At 51.6% G+C, this 16778-nt stretch overlaps 7 protein-coding genes across 7 annotated transcripts; 5 read left to right on the top strand and 2 right to left on the bottom strand.

Moving 5' to 3' along the window:
* Positions 1–332: 332 nt before the first annotated feature.
* Asppvi_010640 (putative sugar transporter) lies at positions 333–1805 on the bottom strand (the record flags this gene model as incomplete). Its single annotated transcript, XM_043306479.1, has 1 exon — positions 333–1805. One exon carries the CDS (start codon positions 1803–1805, stop codon positions 333–335), a length of 1473 nt encoding a protein of 490 aa, XP_043162414.1.
* Positions 1806–2465: 660 nt separating this feature from the next.
* Positions 2466–3263, top strand: Asppvi_010639 (YdcF family protein; the record flags this gene model as incomplete). The annotated part of the gene is made up of 1 exon (XM_043306478.1): positions 2466–3263. The coding sequence occupies one exon, from the start codon at positions 2466–2468 to the stop codon at positions 3261–3263; it is 798 nt and encodes a 265-aa protein (XP_043162413.1).
* Positions 3264–4500: 1237 nt separating this feature from the next.
* On the top strand, positions 4501–6162 carry Asppvi_010638 (uncharacterized protein; the record flags this gene model as incomplete). The annotated part of the gene is made up of 2 exons (XM_043306477.1): positions 4501–5082; positions 5173–6162. 2 exons carry the CDS (start codon positions 4501–4503, stop codon positions 6160–6162), a joined length of 1572 nt encoding a protein of 523 aa, XP_043162412.1.
* Positions 6163–7401: 1239 nt separating this feature from the next.
* On the top strand, positions 7402–7742 carry Asppvi_010637 (uncharacterized protein; the record flags this gene model as incomplete). The annotated part of the gene is made up of 2 exons (XM_043306476.1): positions 7402–7426; positions 7483–7742. 2 exons carry the CDS (start codon positions 7402–7404, stop codon positions 7740–7742), a joined length of 285 nt encoding a protein of 94 aa, XP_043162411.1.
* Positions 7743–8302: 560 nt separating this feature from the next.
* On the top strand, positions 8303–9700 carry Asppvi_010636 (TDT family transporter; the record flags this gene model as incomplete). Its single annotated transcript, XM_043306475.1, has 5 exons — positions 8303–8394; positions 8444–8812; positions 8867–9163; positions 9217–9502; positions 9554–9700. The coding sequence occupies 5 exons, from the start codon at positions 8303–8305 to the stop codon at positions 9698–9700; spliced, it is 1191 nt and encodes a 396-aa protein (XP_043162410.1).
* Positions 9701–10814: 1114 nt separating this feature from the next.
* On the top strand, positions 10815–13505 carry Asppvi_010635 (uncharacterized protein; the record flags this gene model as incomplete). Its single annotated transcript, XM_043306474.1, has 1 exon — positions 10815–13505. One exon carries the CDS (start codon positions 10815–10817, stop codon positions 13503–13505), a length of 2691 nt encoding a protein of 896 aa, XP_043162409.1.
* Positions 13506–13869: 364 nt separating this feature from the next.
* On the bottom strand, positions 13870–16557 carry Asppvi_010634 (uncharacterized protein; the record flags this gene model as incomplete). Its single annotated transcript, XM_043306473.1, has 1 exon — positions 13870–16557. The coding sequence occupies one exon, from the start codon at positions 16555–16557 to the stop codon at positions 13870–13872; it is 2688 nt and encodes an 895-aa protein (XP_043162408.1).
* Between the last annotated feature and the right edge of the window lie 221 nt (positions 16558–16778).

Genomic DNA, 16778 nt, shown 5'->3' with positions numbered 1-16778 from the left:
CGCTGAAGTTGGATATACCTTGTGAGATTATGTCTCTTGGAAAGGCTCATGTAAGCTGGATGGAGAGATGAAGATTTGTGTGTTTAGCTGGGGTGAAATGTCCCTGGCATCTGTTCTAAAGTACCTTATTTCCCTGGTAGATATTAGGTCTCAGTGGAGGTGTTGACAGGAAACTGTGCCAAAGACTCCCCTGCGTGGATAGGTAGCCTCCCTCTGACTAAGATTACTGTCTTCTCAGATAGCAGAGTAGTATTGAGAGGGCTAGATAGCCTCTAGCAGTGCTCTCTTCTATCACTCAAGTCTAGCAGAATTCTATGTATCTGTATGTACGATTATAAACTCGCCTTCCCCCTCGACTCATATCTAATCAGCAAAACCACCAGCCCAGCAGCGACAAACAACCCCCCGCTCACATACACCGGCACACTGGTCTTCAGACTCGCGACGAGCGCGATCACCGGCGCCAGGATCCCGCCCACCCGATTCGCCGCCGCGGTCAATGCATTGCCCGTGCCCCGGTCCTTGGTCAGGAACATCTCGGGCGTGTACGCATAGAGAACTGCATAGAGAATATTACTCGTGAAGCTATACGCGCAGTTCCAGCCCAGTAGGGCAGAAGATGACATGGCCGTTGTAGAGGCCAGCAGAAACGCACCCGTCAGCACGGCAGATGCGCTGATGGCGCCCCGTCGGCCGAGGTAGGGTATCTCGACTAGCACGCCGCCGATCAGGGAACCGGGTAGGCCTGCCGCGGCGATGATTAGCGAGTTCCGGTAGGTCAGATACGTTGAGCCATCGCCGAATTCGGCGCCCTTGGTCTGCTGGATGTAGGGCAGAAAGGCGTTGTAGAGGGGAAATCCGAGGCCAATAAGGCCCCACACAACGATGAGAAGCGAGGTGGACCAAGCGCGGCCGGGCGTATCGAAAAGGGCTTTGACGTGAGTGAGAGTCAAATTATCCAGCCGCTGGCGGATAAGAACGTTTGTCCCGGCAGTAGTGGTCTGGTCTGCGGTGGTTGCAGGGGTGATGAGGTCGTCCACGGACAAGGAGGCAGAGGAGCCATTCCGGCGGGCGACTTCGTGGACGACGGACACGGCATCTTCGTAGCGGCCTTTGCCCATTAGAAACTTGGGCGATTCATACAAGGTGAAACAGGTCCAGCGGAGGAGACACATGACCAGGGCTATCCCGCCCATGGCGATAAGGAAGTACCGCCAGCCCATGTTGTTGGCGCGGGTGCAGGTCTCCTCACTGGGGCAGGTGAGGTTGCCTAGAATCGGCCAGGCGATCAGAGTGGCGAGCAACTGGGCGAGCGACCAGTACACGGACAACACGGTGAGCAGGTACTGGTGCGAGCCCGGGAGGAACTCGAGGAAGATGGCCGAGTCGACGGGGAGGTTCCCGCCCACGCCGATAGACCACAGCGCGGCGAAGACGCATACCGCTGCGAACGTGGGCGACGCGGCTGCCACGAGCCCGAATACTGCTGTCAGACCGATGGTAAGATTGAAGGCCCAGCGGCGGCCGAAGATGTCACAGCCGAAGCCCCAGAACAGGGCGCCTATTAGCAGGCCGATGTTCTGGGCCAGAGTCAGGAATGGCGGATTGGAGATGTGGAATTCCGATGTAACAGGGCCCAGGATGAGCGAGGTCACGATCGGCCAGAGATTGTCGCTTGCCCAGCCGAAGCCGATGACGATAAAGAGTTGCCATTGGTAGGCACCCATGCCAATACTCTGGATGGCAGTGTTGAGTGTCGCGGCGTTGAGCCGGTAATCGGTGAGTTTGTCTTGACCGTCTGCCATTTTGATTCACGAGGTGAATTTGATGAATTTATTGCATCAAATATGATGACGAAAGAAGGAAAAAAAGATGAAGACTGAAGGACATTTTCTGCAAGATAGATGAAGATTCAGCCCCGCGTCAAATACGGATGACGTGATTGGAGCCTTGTCTGAGATCAACAAAATTCTGCATTTAGAAGATATGGATGCTTTCTCGACCTTAGTGTGCTTGGTATCGCCATTTCATGTTAAATAATCCAAGGAAGGAAAAGAAGGGAGAAAGAGGAGAGACGAGTGAGCAGTTCCAGAATCCAGAACAGAATCTAAAAATGAATTATTTGTTAATATGAGTGAACTCTGATATACTCATGAAGCCATAAGCATAGTGATAATTCTTATAGTATTAGTTCTTATACTATTAACTTTTTTCCCCCATTGCTATGAGAATCTGATGTTTGATATTCTTCATTCATCTCAGGTCTTCCTACAGCTATACAGATTGCAGACCCTAGGGCATGGCGGAGCGATTCAATCGACAAGTGGAGTCATCCCTCAGGACCCTCACCACTCCAGAAACAAAAGTGGATTAAATTGATTCAAGTTCATCTACTCATTCTGATCATAGACCAGCATCTCTCAGATTACCTTGATCGATATATAGCATAGAATCTAAAGTTCATAATGCCATTCATGGATCCTAACGACATCAACATTCTCGCTCACTTCCTCGCCTTCAACCAAATCCCCTCACCTTCCCCTCCACCACCAGCAGATGTCCTCGTCCTCTGCGTCTCCGCCATCCTCCCCATAGCAGAGAAAGTATTCACACATCTTGAGAACAACCCAACAGCAATCAAAACCCTTGTTCTCTGCGGCGGAATCGGCCATTCCACCCCTCATCTCTACGAAGCGATCGCCAACGATCCACGCTACGCGCATCTCCTCCCGGAGATTGACGGACTGCCAGAAGCACAGGTGCTCCATCGCATTTTTACGCGGTGTTTTGATGCACCGCGGATCCAGAAATCATGTCATGTCTTGATAGAAGACCGATCCACGAACTGCGGCGCTAATGCAGTTGAAACGAAGAGGGTTCTTGAGGAGAATGGCATTCATCCCCAAAGTATGCTGATTGTGCAGGATCCGACCATGTCTCGGCGGACGGTGGCATCCTTTGAGAAGGCATTTTCTGGCGCGGGGTCCCTGCGGTTGACCAGCTGGCCGACTTTTGTTCCCAAGGTTAGGCTTGAAGGGGGGAAGCTGGTGTATGATGAGTCGATTGGGATTGACGTCTCGCGGTTGTGGAGGTTACCGCGGTTTCTGGGGTTGCTGATGGGGGAGGTTCCACGTCTTAGAGATGACAAAGAGGGGTATGGCCCCCGAGGGAAAGGGTTTATTGTGCATGTTGATATTCCGGATGAAGTAGAGGAAGCGTGGAGGAGGATTAAGGATGTGGAGATGGAGTTGGAGAGACGGTAGTGTCTGGGACATAAGACAAGTTGAAGTCTGGCGTCTGGAGGCATCTTTGTCTGTGTTTCAGTTGAACTGCCATTCGAACCACTGGAGTGTATATAAATCTGAAGTAATTCTAGACTTGAACTTATTTCTCCAACACTCCATCACTGGTGCGCAGAACGGCCGACTCAACGTTTTACCGATATTAGGCCACAGCGGTCAGTATGGCTGACACTTCCTTATAGGATATAATAATTCTAGTCATATTATAACTATCTCTGCTAATTATAGTCCTGAGTTCCTTAGTTATATATAACTATTTCTTATTATACTCACCCTTTAGGGTTACTATTTATATCTTAGGTAACACATACAGGTCACCCCTACCTGTGTTAAAGGATATAATCTAAAGTCATACAGGCTTAGCTGACTACTTATCAGGGGAAGATTAGAACCTAGGAAAATCCTTAAAATGGTTCAGCAGCCTCGCAGGACGTAGGTATGGTTCATGATGATGGATCTTCGCTAACTCAGTGTCAAGGATAAAGATTCGAAGCACAGTGCTGTGGGGCATCAGTGACGTTATATTAAACGGGGAGAATAGCAGATGGTACGGTTTCCTCTCTTCTATGGGGACCTAATGCTTCCATGCGGATTGCAATTGGCTATTTGTCAGGTTCGAAAGATTCGAGGGTAACCCAGGGGATGATATCAAGCTGGTCTCATTATCAGAGCGTCTACCTCTGAAGGGCTGGACATGACCTTGCTTCACGGCGGTCAAACACATACAAAGATACCACATTATCCCAGGGATTGTTGCGCCAGTTGAGACCTAGGCTATTTCTGTCCGTCAGGTCTGCTGATTTACATTCAGGATTTCCTACCTCTCTCACAGTAGATAGATGTCTATACATCATCTTTTTCCCTCTCTCGATGAGAAGCCAATCAAGATGCCTTCTTTATTTCAAGGTCATTTGGGCCTTTTCTATGACACAGTAAGGACCTCAATTTCTGACGGAGATCTCCGTTCAGTGAAGAGAGTAAATGGCTTCCAAGGCAACCTCCGTCAACAGAACTGATGCAATGGAAATCTCCAGTAAAATGAAGCCTACAGTGAATTTCAAGGCAGTCTTGAGCCTGAGGCAGTCTAATAGTTATGGGTATGTAATCTCACAGATCTGACACTTCACTCACTAACCATCGTTCATCTCTCTCCCCAGCTATCGTGCCCAGAGTCTCGATAGCACGACTTAACGCCAAAATGGCCGTCGAAATCCTGGATTTCCCCGTCGAGATACTCGAAATGATCTTCTTCGAAGCCATCCGTCCGTGGGAAGATGACATTGATGATATTATGGACTATGAGACTGGCCTCTGTATTGCTCTCACGTGCAAAAGATTCAACCTCGTTGTTCGACATGTGTTGTACCGCCGAATCGAGCTGGGCACGCCAGATCTTGATCCCGTCAGCAAACCGGCTGAAGGACTGTTGCAGACTCTGTCCTTGTACCCTGATTTGCAACCCACATGCCAGTCCTTTCAAATTTACCTCGGACAAGAAGCCTTTCAGCAAAAGACATTCAAAACAATCAGCAAACTGGTGTCTTTGCTTCATCGCGTGCGCGTCTTCGAAGTTTCCTGGAGCAACGGTGGTCATCCGTTGGCATGGCTGCTACTCCTGAAAGCCATACAGATGAACACTCTGGAGGAGATTCGAGCTGATGACTACTTTGTACCCAGTGAAGAGGCATTGGAGATACGAAGGCGAGATGTCTGGGCCGTGAGTATGGCTGCTCTTGGGGACAATATTCCTGGAAATGTTGCCGATTTTCTCGACACTCAGGTGAGTTGAGGCCATCTGTTTGTTTCCATCCACTTGAATTGCCCTATACACGCGCATCTTTACAACTTCAATAAAGCTGACAGTGCAAAGAGTGAAAACGGAACACGCCCTGTTATCAAGACCGTGAAATTCAACGATTTCAGCCAGTCCCCACGACTACTGCAGGAGATCCTTACCTGGTTCACCGGACTCGAGCATTTTGCCTTTACATTCAATCGCACGTATGATGGGAACTACACATGGAACTACGTCAACCTCGGAGCGGCACTCGACCGTCACAAGGAGACGTTGAAGTCAATTCTGATCCGCCAGTGTGACCTTGACTGGGTTGGTCTCTTCGACCTGACAAGCTACACCAATCTTAGAGTTCTCGAACTCACATTCCACGACACCGTAGTTCCATCACCCGAAGCTGCCGCGACCAGACTCCTTGCGCCGAATTTGAAGCTATTAGTGTTCGACTTCTGGACGGTCGTCCGCGAGAAGGCCAAATACAACCTTATTGAAAAGCGCGACGAAGAGTGGTTAGTGCAATTCGGAGAACATGCGTCCAAAGTACGAAAGTCTCTCCCCAGGGTGCACGCCAAAATTGCCGCCTACGCGTTTCAAGGCACCGAGAGGGAGCTTTGGGACTCCCGCTGCACGTTTGAGGATCTTGACAATATCCAGGACCAGCTGCAGGGCTACGGCATTGATTTTACGTTCGACGACCCTCCTGTCTCAAAAGAAGAATTCCAGGAATGGATACGAGACAAGGATGAAATGGACTTGCTTGGGGGACTTTGGAGATACATGAACCGCTACGCTGCATACCACTCAGACAAATCAGATTCCGGATTTGAATCTGATACACTGGATACCGGCGAACATGACGAAGTGGCCCAGGAATCTACAGACAAATCGGATACAGAGGAGGCGGAAGAAGAGACCCCAAACTTGATCACGTTGTCCAGCATTAATGTATCAAATCTTGACGAACTTGCGCTTTTCAGCTTTCTGTGTCATGATATTATTGAAATTTGTTGTCCTCTCCATGAAACTAGGCGCAAGATGTCTAATTTGGCTATTGGGAACGTGTAAAGTCCATACTATGTGAAATACAAATATTTGTACTTAGTAGACAAGAACCCTGTTCTCTTTTTACTCTTATCATTCTTCTTTATTCAGGGAGGGCAACACGAAATTCTGCACCTTTAAGAAAAGTATAGTATGCACTTGAAGTCCAGGTCGGTTGACTGTATGACATAATAGAGAATCCTCTGTTGTCGAGTCAGTTATCGAAAGGGAAGTGTATGGATGTTTAGAGGGTGAAGGCATCATTTATGTGGCAGAGAAACGTTGTTCATTAGGTTTCTGGCTTAAAGAAGACATGTTGATCTTGTTGCGAGCCTCTGGTTGAGGACTTGAAAGTTATCCTGCAAAGCCATCACTTCCATATAGACTAACACAGCCTAGTAATAGTTCAGGAATTCAATGGGCGTGATAACAAGGTGGTCTTAATATCAGAGTACTATCTCTAACAGAAGGGATTTGACATTTACTTTATGCAGACCAGGTTAAACACATATAAAGCCGACACATTATCCTAAGAATTATTGCGCATGTCAAGTTTCTTTCCTGTATACTTTTGAGCTAGACCTGCTGATTTCATACATTCAGAACTTCTCCTAGACAAGTTATTGTATCCTGGGACTATCCAAGAGAGCGAGAACGCTTCCTTTAAACAGCGAACGAGCAGATAAATTTGCTAATCATGTTTCGAGATTCGTTACACTCCTTTATCTCTGCTGCAATTCTATACCAATTATCGGCAATATGTCAATATTGAATTCAAACAGGAATCAATCACTTGCGATACCAAAATGACCTGTGGCTGCGCGGTTGGGATATATGACATCATCGCAATCAATACTTAGATCAGTCCTAGGACAAGATCTGAAATACTCATTCTGATATCCACTAAAGTAAGATCATCCACAACGGTAGCTGTCATCTACGCCAAATAAACAATACTACTTGCATGATGTACCTTAATCGCCACCAACCCCACATGACACGCGCGATGATATCAACCATGGAAGTTGCGTCAGCCAGCAGCGCACCATGGTCTCATTGGCAGTTATTCCCCGGCGCTGCTGTCTGGATATCCATCCCGGCTGCTGGGTCAGGGCTGACGTATGGTGCCTGTGCATGTTCCTGTTGGTATATAAATCATGCTGGTAGACTCTAGCTGACAGGACTACTACCACCTACTCCCTACCAACAATCCAAAGCAATTTCCACCTGAATCTAAATACTCCTCCACTACCTCACATCAAAATGTCTGAAGATCAGAAACAGAACCGTATGCTCTCGCCCCTCTGCCTCTTGCGCAAGATTCAGGCTGATTAAGACTGACAGCTGGCCTCCTCGGTGGTCTTGGGACTACTCTAGGCAACACCGTTGGCGGCCTCACAAACACCGTCGGTAACACTGTCGGTGGCCTTGGACAAACTGTTGGTGGCGCGACCAAGGGACTCGGAGAGACAGTCGGCGGAGCCACCCAAGGACTCGGAGACACTGTGTCTGGTGCTGGGCAGGGACTGGGACAGACGACAAACAGTGCAGGCAACAGCACGAAGGATACTTTGGCAAGCATTGGAGGAGAGAGGAAGAAGTAATGTTACGATGTACGATGGTCGCTTCTGATTTGTATGTTTCTTCTGATTTACTTCATGAATAATGAGAGAGCTTGCTTGTTCAACGGCTATTAAGCGTACTATATATAAATGATGATTGACGGACCAACAGAACCTATGCACGCAATATCTCTAATCTCTTTCACTGTCTCTGTATTTGATATGGCGAAAGCAAACCTGACATCAATTGGATTGATTGGGTGCGTGATAAAAATAGTTCTGGCTTGACATAACAGAATGGATTTGTCGGCCGAATTGACTTTTCAGTGTACCGGCTAACCGATGATGACTCAGTCGGCAATCTCGAAGAAGACAATGAAGTGTAAATTGGGTCATATAGAGCTCATCTCAGTGAACAATGAACAGTGAACAGAATGTTAAGCGTTAACCTTCGGAGCCTCTGAAATCTGCGTCGTGGTGTATATGTACAGCATTCTTTGCTGGATTGAGTTTTGGTCCCTCACAGCGGTGGCGGCCATCCTTACTTCGATCCATCATCTTCAACTTCCTCGAAAATTGACAGGAGTATATTCATCAGCATAATGAGCTGCACCAATACAAATTCTCAAACACAAACCCAGCTTACAAAACATGATGTGGGCTGGAGGAGGATTGTCCGCAACTTTACCCCTTCGTACGCACCTTCTCCCATTACAAGCGAAGAAACGACTAACTCCGAATAGATGGTTCTCGGTTACTATGGGCACAGGCATTGTATCAATTCTTTTAAATACACTCCCCTACAATGCTCCATGGCTATACTGGATCTCCGTCGTCATCTTCGCTATCAATGTCCTCCTCTTCGTCACAGGATGTATCATCAGCTTATTGCGATATACACTGTATCCGGAGATCTTCGGCGCCATGATCATCCATCCCGTGCAGTCAATGTTTATTGGGACATTTCCAATGGGCTTGACTACGATTATCAATATGTTTTGTTTCGTTTGCGTCCCGGCGTGGGGTGAATGGGCCAGAAACTTTGCCTGGGGACTATGGATCTTCGACGCGATATTGTCGGTGGTGACGGCGCTGTCATTGCCCTTCTTGCTGTACGTCTTCACTCCGTTCCAAAAATATCAGAATATGTGAACTCAGAATCGCAGCATGGCCCATGGAAACGAAACGCAACTTTCCTCCATGACTGCCGTCTGGCTGCTCCCAATCGTAAGCTGCATCGTTGCAGCTTCCTCAGGCGCAATCGTCGCCGATGTTCTCCCCAACCCTCAACATGCCTTATGGACGGTGCTCGTCAGCTATGTCCTCTGGGGAATTGGCGTGCCCCTCGCCATGATGGTCATGGTAATCTACCTCCAGCGCCTGACCCTCCACAAGCTGCCACCCAAGGCCGTCATCGTCAGCGTTTTCCTGCCCCTGGGACCGTTAGGTCAGGGCGGTTATGGGTGAGTTTTTTATCCATCATTTTCGCCACTTCACATACTAATCTCACGAACAGAGCAATGAAACTAGGCAAATCCGCTCAAAACATTTTCGCGCAGACACATACACTGGAGGCCTCGTCCGGCCCGACCTTCTACACGCTGGGCTTCCTCGTCGCGCTCATTCTTTGGTCGTTCGGACTAGTTTGGCTGTTCTTCGCGTCTGCTTCTATCGCTAGATGCCGCAGCTTTCCTTTTAATATCGGCTGGTGGGGGTTCACATTCCCGCTCGGAGTCTTTGCGGCCAGTACCTGTCAAATGGGTCGAGAGCTGCCATCAGAGTTTTTCAAAGTGCTCGGAACGGTACGCCCTCCATTCGTCTATTGAAGAGAGCAAGTCACTGACTTATGGCAGATTATTTCGCTCTGTGTGGTGGTTTTATGGATGGTGGTGAGTATTGGGACGTTAAAAGGCGTTGTGTCAGGGAAGCTGTTCTTTGCGCCATGTTTGGGAGATTTGAAGCTGAAGGAGGAGGATAAGGATGTTGCGAAGGCTGCCTGATATATGTATTATTTCTGGTTATATAGGAGACATGTAGATTGATAGAAAGTATGCTAATAAACAATTATCTATCATGAACAGATCTCGATCAATAATAATATATTATAAACTTAATCTCCAAGAAATAAAATATTGGGTGKGAGGAAATAATGGGCCTGATATTTAATTTTTGATCGAGATAATTATTATTATTATCCATCGATTTTCCACATTTTATTATTTTATTGATTTAATTTTTCCTCTCCTCTTTATTTTTATTATTATTTTAGCTCCGTAGTTCTCGATCTCTATGGGGTAGTGCCAGCAACATCGGACTGCCTGATATCTTGACATGACAGACTGCTTCCTTCAAACCACAGCTGTCTACTCCGTATTCAACGCAATTGCTCTCTCTCTTGCACTTGGACAAGGCATATAATCCTGGGTGACTCATCTTCGCGACGACTGGTGATTTGAGAAGGGCCAAGTAGACACGAAATCACGTGATGTGGAGCCCCCCCAAAAATCCAAAATCCAGAAAATGGAAAATAAAAAATAAAAAAAAGAACAACGCCGACAGTCCATCTCGCGATCCCCAAACATCCATCGTCTTGGCCGTTGTTCAGCGTTGATTTCATCAGAATCCCCTTCTGCTCCTCATTGCTGTTGTTTTTCTGCTTTCTTTCTTGCCCCAATACCGCCTTGTGCTCTTGCTGTGCTGGGTTATTCATCCTGACAGCCTTTTCTCGTGTATTATTATTCCTCTCAACTTGCCTAATCACTGCGCCACTGGGTCGAACCCGCCAGCCGTAGTGACGGCCTGAGGCCACAACGATTCTCAGCCATAATCAGACCAGACAAGAGTTGGCAGAACCTAACCACCACCTAAGTTTGTTTTTATTGAAACCAATTGTTTCTTCTTGACATACGTTCACTTGCTGGGACTCTATCTGTGAACCAATCCTGATTAATCATCTGTGGTTGATTCCCCTGTGATCATCATCACCAAGCCGCGTCATTGTTATCATTGGTTCGAGACGCGCTGGTCACATGTCCTGCTGAGAGACAGCGTCCTAGGCCCATCTCGATACAGCGGACTCCTCGTCTGGGATTCCAGAGGAAAAATTCAAGCAAGATGATGGGATACGGGGGCCAGCAGTATCATCATCAGCGTCAATCACAGCAAAATCCCCATCCCCAGCAGCAGCACCATCTGCAATCGCCTTCGCTGAGCGGGGCCGCTGCGCAATCAGCCCATGGCAGCAATGGCATTGCTGCCAACGGTTCCCTGCTCCGGGGCCAGCAGCAGTCAGAGCTGGCGACTAATTCGCCCGATCTGAGGAAGATGACTCCCTCGTCGACGGGGTCGATGGTCGGGTTCACCGCGGGAGGTGGCTATGGCACCTACGGTCATTATGCGCCTCAGGGTACCTCGGATCTTTTGTCTAGGCATACCGACTCCGTCGGTCAATTGAAAGACCCGTATCTCTCGCAGATACAAAGTCTGCAGAGGAACATGAATCCCATGGCAAACTTTCGTGCGCACCCGGCCATGAACCCTCAAGCCGCCATGTCGCCACATGCTCAAGCTATGAGTATTTCGTCTCCGCAGCAGTCTTACGAGAGGTTGCAACAACATCCCCATATGCAGCATCGACAGACATCCCATACACATCCGTCTGTGACTTCGCCTGCTGCTGCGTCGCCCATGCTTGCAACTACTCAACCTCAGCAAACTCAGCAGCAATACCAGCAAGCGCAACAGCAGCAGCAACCACAGTATCCGCAATCCTCACAGCAGACCCCGTATCAACAGGCCCACGCGCAACCGTCTCCATACCAACAGCATCAGTCGTCTCCGTTTCAACAGCAACAGGCGCAGGCATCGCCATACCAGCAGACGCAGCAGACTTATCAGCAGCAGCAAGCTCAGCAGACTTATCAACAGCAACAGCAAGCTCAGCAGTCACGGTATCAGGCGCAGCAGCCGCAGCAGCATCAGTTCCAACAGTATCCGTATCAGCGGTACCAGCAGGCTCAACAGGCCCAACAGGCGCATGCACAGCAAGCACAACAGACACAGGTACAGCCAACACAGCCGGCACAGCATGTCCAGCAGCAGCCTCAGCAGACTCAGCAGCACAACCGCCAGGAAGCAACACAGACGCAGCAGTCTCAACAACCGCACGAACAAGCAGTGCAGCAAGCTTTGCAGCAGCATCGCCAGACTCAGCAGCAAGCCCAGCAACATCAGAGGCAGTCTCAGCAGCCGAATCCCTACGCCCAGCAGGTACAGCAGCATACGCATCAGTTCCATCAGCAGCAACAGCAAAAGCAAGCGACGCCATCAATCCCACCAGCTACTTTGAGCGGAGGAGCAAAGCCTGCAGCTCAAGAACCCAAAAAGGAGGAAACGAAACCGACGAAGAAGCGTGGTAGGCAGTCCAAAGCCGCTGCCGCTGCCGCTTCTGCGTCGCCTGCGGCCACTGCAGGCAAGATCAACGGAACGACGAAACCAACACAACCCACCTATCGTCCCGAGGCTCCATCACCGATTCAGTTTGTGCCTCAGCATCCGCATCTTCCGCAGACTCAGGCCCATACTCAGGCTCATACTCTTGCTCACACTCAGGCGCAGGCGCAGGCGCAGGCTCAACCCTATCCTCAAGTCCAGCCTCAGCCCCAGTTTCAACCACAAGCTCAGGTGCATAATCAGTTGCAGAACCCCGCAGCTGTCCAAGGCAAGACCCAGGGCCAAGGCCAAAGCCAAGGTCAACCGCAGGCCCAAGGCCAGGCTCAGAGCCAACAGCAAGGTCCGGCGGGTCCAGCGGGCGTGGCGGACCCAGCTGCTCCAGGTGCTTCACAGCAACCTGCTCCTACACCCCGGAAACGCGGCCGTCCACGGAAGAATCCCTTGCCCGATGGAACACAGCCTCCAAAGCCGAAGCCTAAGAAATCCGCTTCGTCCGCTGCGGGTGCGCCCGCGCCTGCCGCCGCTGGCGGTGCCCCGGCCGGCACGGTCGTTCTCGGACCCGGTCCCAACGCTGCCCCTGGCGCAGCTACCGCTCCGGGTCCTGCCCCGGTTCCTGGCCCCKATGGTACTATCCCTGCTGTTCCTGTGAAACGAGGCCGCGGACGTCCCCGTAAGTCAGAGACAGCCGCAGGCACAGCCCCCAAACCCAAAACACCGCGCAAGCCATCCACCACGAAACCGGGCGGCACTGGCCGGCCACGCGGTCGTCCTCGCAAGGCCGATGTGGAAGCACGGAAGCGAGCCGAAGCCGAAGCTCAGGCCAAAGCCGAGGCAGAGGGGCAAGCCCAAGGACAGGGACAAGGACAGGGGCAGGGGCAGGGACAGGGACAGGGACAGGTTCCGGCGCAGGTTCCGGCGCAGGTTCAAGCTCAGGCTCAAGCTCAGGCACAGCCGCTGCCACAGGCGCAGTCGCAGGCCCCAGCTCAATCTCAAATGCAGATTCCCGTCCAGCCTCAGCACCACGTCCAGCCGTCACCTCAACCTCAGCCGCAGCATCTCCAGCATCAGGCGTCTCCGCACCTGCACGCTCACGCGCATGCCCTCGCGAACCCGCATCAGCATGGTCACCAGCAACAACATCCCCACCAACAACACCAGCCGTCCGATCCCATGATGTTAAACCCGCCCCAGAAGCGCGGCCCGCCCATGGACGCGAATGACCCGCGCAAGCGCGCCTACCTCATACCTCATCAGCTGGCGCAGATGACGCCGCAGATGCATCCACAGATGCACCCACAAATGCCCCCGCACATGTCGCCGCACATGTCGCCGCATATGCCCCAGCAGATGTAATCTGTTCCTTCAGTTTAAGCCTGTTTCGCGTTTCGATATCATTTTCTTCGGCCCGGCTTTTTTTTATTGTCACTTGTGAATTCGTCTTCGCTTCCCTTCCTCGAACTACCTGTCTGTTCCATGTCTTCTTTCGTGATGATATTCTGCCCATGTCTATGGATTGTTTAAACGGCATGCATCTATTCATACGTTTTCCCAGGCCCCAGTTTCAGTCATGTAATTCAATTTGTTAGTAGTTAGGTTAAGTGGCTAGTAATATACCTCTGATATCGCCCTCAATCCATTTCGCTCCATCTGATGCTCCATACATTTACGCCAGTAACAGACTTAACCAGAAAAAAAGCATATCCAATATGTAATAGGATCAACCCCAAACGCCATCCGCCTCTCCTCCATTACCGTTGCCGTTACCGTTGCCATTGCCATTACCATTACCATCGCCATTCCCATTCCCACCCGGCATGAAACTCGTACTCGAATTCGCAACAGTCGGCGTAGACGACGCAGGCAACCCCGCCACATCGGGCAAATCACCCACCTCAACGCCCATGGTGGGCGCAATGCGCCGCATAAAGCTATCGCAGAGGACGAACGCCCTCCGACTCGCGGCATTGACGGACCCCATGGCATGCAGCCAGCGGAGGGATTTCTTGGTGCAGCGGATGACGGCCGCGGTGTCGGGGGCGGGGCCGAAGGTTGCGGCGTTGGGGACGGGGGTGGAGGGGAGGGGGGCGGAGGATGACAACCCCAGTAAAAGGGCGGTGGTTGCTTGCATTATGTAGTGGAGGATGCTCCACCAGGGGGAGAAGCGGAGGAGCCAGGCGGGGTCGGGGGTTTCGGGGAGGATGGAGATGAGGGTGCAGGCGGAGCGGAGGCAGGAGGCGGAGAGGTTTGTGCGGTGGCTGCTGCTGGTGGTGTTGCCGCTTAAGGTCCCGCTGGTGGTGCTGGGCCCGCTGCTGATGCTGGGGCCGCTGTTGGGGTCGTTGGTGGTGGTGGCGGTGGAGGTTGAGCGGGTGGTGGATTTCAGGTTGGGGTTGAGGGCTGCGTCTGGGGAGGGGGAAGGGGAGGCAGGGGAGGAGGGTTCCTTTGAGGAAGGGTCCTTGGAGGACTTGGGCTGTGTATGGGTGAGACAGGGTCGGCTGATGGTTATCCGGGCGCTATAGTAGGCGAATGCGAGGCAGACGCGTTCGCGCATGAAGGAGTCGTCGGGGAAGTGTAGGGTGTCGTGTGGGTGCGGTTGCGAGGTGAAGCGGTAGACTGGGGGTAACTGGGCGAGCCAGGTGTCCAGCTTTGCGGAGTATTTGCGCACGCGCTGTTCGAATTGGGAGGATGTGTCGCGGAGACCTTGGATGCTGTAGACCTTGTTGATGACAGCCTGCGTGATGGTGCAGAGGTCGACCAAGCAATGAAAGAAGAGCGAGGGGCTGGGCTCGCAGTCGGCAAGCCACTGCGTTTTCGACTGGGCTTCTTCGTCTGTCTCCAGAAGGGTGAGCTTGAGATGACTGGTCCGGAGTGATGGATTCTGGAAGAGCCGGAAAACGTGCGGTTTCTCGAAGTTTTCTTCTTCAAAGGGGATGGGGAGCGGCGCCGCGCTGAGGCCTTCGCTGACGCAGGAGGCGCGTCCCGTCGTGGCCGTCAGGAGATGCTCGACTAGGTAGATGGACCACCATAGCCGGCTGCGGGCTTCTTTGGACGCGTGATGCGTCCGATCGTCCTCAAACCGCAGGTTGATGCCGAGCGACAGCGCGGAGCGGAAGGCCATGCCGGCAAAGTTGGAGGCACGGTTGATTTGGCCCAAGACTAGCAGATACAGGGCCACCAAGATCTCCACCTGGATCTGCTGTAGATCTGTATGTTCAAACAGCGCGGTCTCGCCCAGACACAGTTTCCGCGCGCGGTTAAAGTAGACGAGGTCGTCCCAGTCCTCATCGTTTCCGACGCCGACTGCATCGTTCAACAAGAGACAATACCGGCAACCCAAGGCAAAGATCATGTTCAATATCGCCAGCCATCGTTTTGGCGGCTTGGACGGTTGACTGAAGAACTGCCGGTACTGGGTCACAAAGATAGTCTTCCGGATCACCTCGAATGCCGGATGCATCGACTCCATGTACGCCGCGAAGAACCGGTCCGCGAGTTCCTTCGGCGGCAAGTCATACGGGTCGACATCGTCCATGAGCCGGATGTTCAGATCATCGAGGTGGTAGCTCATCGTCGCGATGGGAACATCGTTCTTTTGCTGCGGCTGTTCTTGCTCGTCCAGACCCAGAGTCTCAAAGTTACCGTCGAACATGCGGCTGCGGTTCTCGGCTTCGTCCTCCAGCTTCTGCATCCAGGTCACCTCGGAGTTTTTCCCAAAGTACCCGGTCGCTCGCGTCTTGTGGCTTCGGTTCAGATCCTCTTCGACCAGATCGATGGCGTTGAGCGACCCGGCCGACGAGCTAGAACTGTCCGATAGCGCGCCGTCATTCTCGTTGTCCCCGTTGGTTGTCTTCAGAGTCCTCCTAATACGTCGCGCACAGTTCGCATCCACCTCCGTCTCCAAGTCCCGCAGTAAACTCTCATACCGTTTGACTCGGTGGGACAAAACCTCCAACTGCTTCTGATCCCGCACCCGCTTCACATCCAGATAGGAACAGGTGACATTGTGCTCGTGGCACTGTCGACAGACCGGTTTGTTGCCATCGCACTTGATCTTGCGCTGTCGGCAAGGCTCGCAGGCTCGCGCCGACCGGCGACGCTGCGAATGGATGCTGTACGGCGCAGCTCGGGGGATCGGTACCTTGGCCACACCCGTACCCGCAACCGCGCCAGTACCGTCCCTTCCAGACGAAGAGTTGGAGGACCGATGCGGATAAGGAGGTGGTCTTTCGTATTGATTGGGATATAGATAGTAGCCCGATTGTGGTGTACCAGGGCTCATGGGCAGCCCTTGCCAGTGTAAAGCGGATGAGAGACCATTCGGAGCGGGTTGGTCGGGTTCAAAGCTGACGCCGTTGGTCTCGGTAGGATTCAGTTCGACGGAGGGATAGATCTCGGAAAAGTCTTCCATGGCAGATACAAGGAAGAGCAGGCGCTAGGCTAGGGATTCATTCGCACCAGAGAGGTTCCTAGTTTCGGACAATCCATGCGGATAGCGTCGCGGCTTGTCAAGGCTTGTGGAGGTAAGCGGCGAGTTTCTTTCAAGTAATCAAAAAATATATCCTGGTCAGAATGGCGAGCAACCTAGCTGAGGAGCACAGCTTCAGACAGCTTGAGGATGGATGAACTCAT

The sequence above is a fragment of the Aspergillus pseudoviridinutans genome, assembly GCF_018340605.1.
Source record: "Aspergillus pseudoviridinutans IFM 55266 DNA, scaffold_8, whole genome shotgun sequence".
In the NCBI taxonomy this organism is placed as follows: Eukaryota; Fungi; Ascomycota; class Eurotiomycetes; order Eurotiales; family Aspergillaceae; genus Aspergillus; species Aspergillus pseudoviridinutans.
The sequence above is the reverse complement of the archived record's forward strand: the minus strand, read 5'-3'. Positions and strand labels throughout refer to the sequence as shown.